Source organism: Dendronephthya gigantea, unplaced genomic scaffold, assembly GCF_004324835.1.
Source record: "Dendronephthya gigantea isolate DGI-Jeju-01 unplaced genomic scaffold, DenGig_1.0 000099F, whole genome shotgun sequence".
NCBI classification, from domain to species: Eukaryota; Metazoa; Cnidaria; class Anthozoa; order Malacalcyonacea; family Nephtheidae; genus Dendronephthya; species Dendronephthya gigantea.
The window spans coordinates 375,391-382,979 of record NW_021163109.1 but is presented as its reverse complement, the minus strand read 5'-3'; the positions used below and the strand labels follow the sequence as shown (position 1 = coordinate 382,979).

The 7,589-nt window shown below is 35.7% G+C and overlaps 1 protein-coding gene across 1 annotated transcript; it reads left to right on the top strand.

Moving 5' to 3' along the window:
• The first annotated feature begins 271 nt into the window (after positions 1-271).
• LOC114534368 (lactadherin-like) lies at positions 272-3,029 on the top strand. Its single transcript, XM_028555809.1, has 4 exons — positions 272-466; positions 589-706; positions 1,233-1,540; positions 2,883-3,029. Exons 1-4 carry the CDS (start codon positions 272-274, stop codon positions 3,027-3,029), a joined length of 768 nt encoding a protein of 255 aa, XP_028411610.1.
• The last annotated feature ends 4,560 nt before the right edge of the window (positions 3,030-7,589 follow it).

Below are 7,589 nucleotides of genomic sequence, written 5' to 3'. Positions count from 1 at the left end.
CGCGTGGACTGAGACGCGTAGAGTCTGCTATTGAAGTAATGGAAGACACTAAACTGTACTAACTTTATAGCATGCTCTCTCAAAAATGTTCTGGAAACGATTTTTTAAGGATTTGTTGAAAATATTTTTGAAAATTTCTTATCGATATATAAGTTGAAAAAAGATCCTTCAATGGAAATGATAAGAAAAGTCCACTCTTCAACTTAGTTTCCGCACATGCACTTTAGGATCACGTTTGACGACCAACATTATTGATGAATTCAGTGAAGAAATGGATCTGTTCTGTGAACTACGATGCGCAGAAAATCGTTTTTGTGTTGCGTTTAATTACAAGACAAAAGTCGATGAAAAGGAGCTCAACTGTCAGCTAACCAACACAAAACAGCATAAATTTGATGTGCGCCACTTTACCAAGGAAGAACAGGTGTGGACGTTTCATGAGGCTAAAGTCGATAGGAGTGACTTTGTAAGAACCATTTTAACTTAACTATCGCTTCCATTGAATGGGAGAAATTATAAAAGATAGAGATATTCATTTTTCATGCTACTTTTTACCATAGTAATAACTTTATATTCATTATGTTTGAGGCCTACTGCCGGGGAGAAGTGAATGAATGTCAAAATGGTGGAACCATGATCTGGCATCCAGAAAAACTTTTTTCATGTCAATGTCTAGAATGTTACGAAGGAGAATTTTGCGAAAACGGTAACACTACTCTGCGCTGAAGACTATCTGTAGTTATTTTATACCTAATACCACATTTAATGCTCTATTTAATACCACGAAAATTCTTTTCATTTGATGTTTCTTAAAATTTTTCAATAAAGGCCATGTTACACAGTGCAATAATCTTGCAATGCAATTCTACTTTTGAATGATGTAAATTAGTGAAGAGTCCTAAAAATGTAGGTTAACAAACGCTATGGACTATAAGAAAAACAAAAATTCTCTAGTTGCCAAATTCATATCTCTGAAAAGAAGAATTGCATTGCAAGTTTGCAATAAAAATTGCACCGTGTAACAAGGCATTAAGAAAAGGGCATGCACACGTAATGATGTATTTATTCGATTTTCACATAAGTCTGAATTATAAAGTACCACATGAAATTTAAACGTAACAGCCATGCAAATATGATAAAGATTGTAAACTTTTCATTTAAGTAAATCACTTAAAACGCCATATTTTTATTTATAATATTTTTAAAAACTACTAAAAGTTAATTTTCTTAAGGTTTAGTGCGTAAGGCTCTTGGAATGGAGAGCGGTGATATTAATGATGAACAAATCACAGCATCAAGCGAAGCTAATGGCAAGCATAGGGCTGCAAATGGAAGATTAAATTTCAGACCACGGGATGGAAGAACAGGGTCGTGGTCATCAGGGAGTCATGATCCTAATCAGTGGCTTCAGGTTGATTTCCTAAGATCTACTCTGGTTACTGGGATCAGCACCCAAGGACGGGCCGGGAAAAAACAATTTGTAAAGAATTACACAATCTCTTTCAGCAAAGATGGAGTAGATTTCCAGAGTTTTCCGCAGGTAGGCATTTTCTTACTATCTTGTTGCAACTATATCGTTTTTTTCTTAACCTATACGTAACCTACGTCCCCTAAGAGAAAGGCAGAACACGAGGGATGTACAACTTATAGCTATGTTATTTAACTGTCGTGGATTCAGAATACAAAACTACTACCTCAAGAGGTAATGATACAAAACTACAATCGAGACAAGAGTGATCTAAAAGCAGATGCAAAATGAACCAATTTCATTGGCTGAGGTACCCTCGGTCAAGCCGGTGACCAAGTTTGCCCTTCAACACTTCAGTATATTTTATAAAATGTCGATAATAATTATTATACTTAATTTGCTGAACAAATTATGAATAGCAGAAAATCAACCTATATCTGATTCATCATGGGCTATAGCGCAGATCTGAGGATCTAGCCCCATGCACTATATCAATATTTTTGCAATTTCTAACATTATATATTTACCCAAAATTTGCAACTGAGCTTGCAAGAGAAGAAAGTGTGCCTTTCCGGGTGGGCAGTGACAGGGCAAAAGTTTGAACGTTTTACTGATAGGTGTACAGGTTCTTAATCCCTATTGCAAAATAAATTTTTCGAAATTTTAGCGTTCATTTTTGAATTAAGAACAACTTGCTATTCTTCTTTTGCCGAATATATCAGTCAGAGATACTAACGCTCATTCCTTTTTCAAATACAAATAAGCGATTAAGTACAAAAAGGCTAATTTGTCTAATACTATTAGCTGTAGCAATATTCTTTATAATTTAGAAAAGCCATTTTCTACCCCTCAACGTAAAGTATTTGCATCAAAGACGCACAATTTTGAAATTTTAAATTTAGTTTCTGAAGTAATTTACGAGATTATTACAAAATTAATTTGCCTTGTTTTTTAACTTCCTTAGTATTATTGACATGATAAAATTACTGATTGTAGTGTCTTCATCCGTCAGATGACCCCTGATCAAGACAGGATAATTATAATATTATACACTATAATGCATGCTCCCAAGGGAAATAGTGTACAAAACAAAACTCACTATTTCTCGAGGTAGTGTACATTTGGTAGGTAGGTAGTGTACATAGTGGTCTTTTCTTATATATAGGAACAAAAACATACATGTTACACAACAATTTCATTTAAAAAAACCCACTTTACTTTGTTATGAAAAGAAGCGGGCAACAATTTTTCACTTGTTTCCCTGGCGGGAAACATTGCATTTATTTAAGGTCATGTGACTATGAATGAACCAATTATATTTAAAATACGAAGCACCTATATAACAAACGAAATTGATTACCTAAACTTATTACGACTTGCAAGAGCCTAATTTCTTGTTCGTATTATTTTCAAGGAATTCCAAGGAAACACAGACATGAATACCATTGTCCATAACACGGTGATTCCTCATATTTCTGCTCGGTTTATTCGCATTCACCCTACAGCCTGGTATGGACATATCTCGATGAGAGCCGAATTTTATGGTTGTTCTTTGGTGTAATATTGTATTGGTTTTGTTATCAGCTTGGAACTTTTGGCATTGTGTGCGTTTTTGAAGAGATTTGGGAACACCCAGAAATTAAAGTAAATCAAACCTAATTAGACATACTGTAATTACTTACTGTAATTTTCCGTTGAACCAAAGTTCAGTGGGGTACCTTGACCACTTCTTTTATCATCAAACATCACCTAAACACTTCAGAGTTTGAGATTAAAAACTTTTACAAAAAACAGGTATAAATGCACGGTAAATCCTTCACTATCCAATTCCTTATTGTTTCCGGGGTTCAGGTTATCAGAATTGCTACACTCAATTGCTACTGCCTCATTGCTACTGCCTCATTGACTAATGACTACTTATTGAGAGTCTCATAAATATGTTGGTAAAAGGCAATAAAATTAATTGCACTATCTATGCTATTTCTGGCATGTTTCTCTAGGAGACCAATTCTCTATTTTTAGAATTTATAAATGTGCAGGTAATAACTTATGATTCTAAGAATTCATTTCTAAATTTGCCTCCTGTATTATAATAGCTGTGACAACTAGAAAAACATCATCTGTTGAAACATTTACAGCACAATTTTTTCGCAAATATGTATAATAATTATACATACCGGTATGGAGGCCCCAGCCACGACACCTAATTTCAATGGCACTAATTACTCCCCCCCCGCCACATGCTCACCACATGAAATGAAATATTTGCGCGGCTATTTTGTCCCAGGCAGATGTCTTTATTAATCAAAGATGTAAATCGTGATCTGAAAACTAAGATATAATCAAATGTAGCTACTATATGCATGCTTGTTGAAACATCGACATAGCCAACATCAACCGTTTTAGAAACATGAAGGCCTTCTTTAGTGTTCAATATTGTTACAATTGACTGGCCTTTTTACCGTTCAAGAATATCACGTTTTGCGGGGGGGGGGGGGTAAGTTACTTTGATGTACAGTTATTGCTTCACACATATGCTATGCTTGAACATGCTCTAAGGCATATTCTTTATGGTGAATTAACAAGTAAATCGTGTCAGATTTAAGTCAGTTAATAAATTCCAAAAGCGCATTTTTGTCTTTGTCTTCGTTAAAAATCTCTCTCCGGAATAGGTTCAAGTTAAATGTTATAAACAACGAGACGTTTTAAGAAAAGACTGAAACAATTTACTATAATGGAGAAAACATCACAGGGGAAAACCTTATCTCGCAGTTTACTAACATCAATACGTTGCTAACCTGTTCCACAAGTTGAGAGGAGAAGTAACTTCGTGCTCTACTTTTGACGTTGTGAATAGATTAATTCACGCGGAGAGTGATCGATTTTTCTCCTTTTATAGCTGTTATTTTATATCATCCATTCAGGTAAGCTATTTTTATACCAATTTTGTATTTTGTCTTGTAAACTGATTACCAAAACATCCCCAAAACCTATGCTAAAAACAGCAAATATAATATTTTCGACGTTTGGCACATTATAGTGCAATGTTTATGTACCCTAACTTTATCATTTTTTATTGACTTGTGTGAGGAAGGAATGAAATTCCTGGCAGTGTCATCTTTCGAGTTTGGTCTATGGTGTTTTCATGGTAGCAAATATCAATATTAATAAATAAAGCATTCTTCGTGATTCGTAAAATCTGAAAAGCACCTTCGTGATTTCGTGACAAGACCCCCTTGTCCACCCTCTTTGTACGAAATCCTCGTCGATTTTTTGCTTCTCTGTTAAACTCCTGAACATAGCGAAATCGATTCAAATTGACCTTGATAATAAACTACCGCCCCGCATTCCGCGCTCAGTGAAATCTAAAACAGGGGAAAGGTCTATTGGGCTATATATTTATTTTAGTATTTAATTTCTTAGCCATATTTTTTTCACTTGTTACTTAATTATTAAATATTGAATTATTCTTGGTTATTCCTAATAATTAATCTTGTTATTTTACCAGAAATACAAACGAAAAAATTATTGATATGTTATAATTATATGTGTTTAGAACCCTCCAACTTAACGAGAAACTTTATCGGTGAATTTGCTCAAGAAATGAGTGTATTTTGTGAACTTCAGTGCGCTGTGCATCGTTTTCTTTTGTTGCGTATAATTATCAGAAAGAATTCGATGAAACGGAGTTAAACTGTCAGCTTACTAACACAACTGAGCACAATTTTGATTTTTGACGAACACAACGAATGCACGTTTTACAAGATCATCGTGGACAGAAGTAACTTTGTAAGATTGTTTTATAAAAAGGCACGGTAATTAATACTATCTACAGGGTGTATAAAAAAAACGCAACCACTTAATATTCATGAATATCCTCTTTGTTCTACAACACAAAAGACGTTTGGCCCCTGGATTGCGAGAAAGCTTGTAATCATATTCTAGCGGCACAATCGTCGGTAAACAAAGTCGGGTGCGTAAACCAACGAGCTGAATTGAAAGTATTTAACGAGTAAAATTTTATTTACAATTTATTTTACAAGGTCGATAGTTAGCATTCAAGTTTCATGCACGACAATAAAAACTCGTTGTTCGGTTGTTAGCTGCACCATTATTAGTTTAGCTGATTTGACTATTAGCAGTTGAACTGTACGATTAGAAGCCATTTTAAAATCCCAGGGGCATAAAATCTTTTGAGCTTATGAACAATATGAATTTTAGAATATTAAGTGGTTGCGTTTTTTTTGAGACACCCTGTAAATCACCCAATGCATGGTGATCTCAGCTAGTTGCTCATGCTTAACAGGAATGTTTGATTATCGACTTATCCTCTTTAATGCAAATCAGTTATAGAAATTCTGCTGTATAATAATTATTATTTAATTCTGCCGTCGCTATACGCTTAATAAGCTTATCTAAAGGCCGGCGCACACTAGAGCTATGTGCTTAGCAAAAAGTCACTCGTGGCAATTGGCGTAAGCGAGTTGTTCTCGTGTGCGGGCGACTTTTCAGTGACTTTTCATTCGTGCCACTTACGGCAAATATCTAGCATGTTTGATAATTTCTGCCTCGCGTGCCGAAATCTTTCCGTGTGCGGCAAACTGAAAGCTATCTGCTTATGGATTGTCTTAACAGGGCATGCGTAATATATACGAAAGTGAACATCGAAGATAGCGGTGCAAACAAAGCAAGACGAGTTGGTGGCTGAGGCCACATTGAAAGACAAACTGGTTGATCTTTGGCCAGAATACAGGTGTTTATACGATGTAAATTCTACAGATTTTAGAAACAGAGAGAAAAGCTTTCTCAAACAGGTAATATAATTAATAACGGTGTTTAAAGCGGAAGTCTAGTCTAGGCTGACGCAACAGCAACAAAAATAACAAAACCTCTTCGTCTTCACTTCCATCCATAATTTTGTTTTTGCATTCTGTCCGCCATCTTGGATGTATACTTTCGTATATTATGCATGCTCTGTTAAGACAATCCATAAGCAGGAAAGATTTTGGCACGCGAGGCAGAAATTATCAAACATGCTAGATATTTGCCGTAAGTGGCACGAATGACCAAAGTCGCCTGAAAAGTCACCCGCACACGAGAACAACTGGCTTACGCCAATTGCCACGAATGACTTTTTGCTAAGCACATAGCTCTAGCGTGCGCCGGCCTTAAGGTCAACTCACAAGCAGTCATTATGCATATTTACATGTATGTAATGTGCATGCATGCTCGCATATTGAATAAAAACAAAAATTAACTATGTCATGTTCACGCTCTTTTCAGACTGAATTGATTGCACGCGCTTGGCGCGCGAGGAGCGAATCTATTCGCTCCGTAAAATTATCAAATTTTCTACCTTATTTCTGCGACTTTGTTGGTCAAATTTATAAAAGAATTGTGGATAGGGTATTCACCTTCAGGAAAGTGAACTTGGTTTGTTACAATTTTAAATATTTGCTCTGTATTTTGTTGAATTTATTTCTCAAATTGAAAGAAATTTCACAGTTGGTTTACAAGTACGCGCAACTGGACGGTTGAATTTTGGCGTGTGCATACGACTACGTTACACGTTTGGGTGCGTGATTCTATTATCTCGCAAATGTTCTCACGTTGTACTACTTATTCTTCTTGCTGGTGACATAGCAACCAACCCAGGTCCTACAGCTGATTCCCGTGTAACGACCAACTCAAAAATACCCGGGTTAAAAGTACTGTATTTAAATACCAGAAGCCTAAAAGCATTTGTTTATCCAACTGGAGACAAATCAGTAAAAATGTGTAAAATCTCGTTACTGCAACAATTGACATATAGCGGTAATTACGACGTTGTATGTGTATGTGAGACCTGGTTAAACAATTTAATCCTAAGCAATGAGATCTTACCAAATTATGGATCTATCTTCCGATATGACAGAGCTGGCAGAATTGGTGGTGGTGTTCTTGTTGCTGTAAAGACTGGTATACAAGTGAATCGCAGACATGATCTAGAACCTGATAATACGGAACTTATCGTGACTGAATTAATGAAATCTAACAACAAACCAGTCATACTTTACACCTTTTATCGCCCTCCTGACTCTAAACCCGATGTCCTTCAACAGTTAAATGACTCTATTCAAAA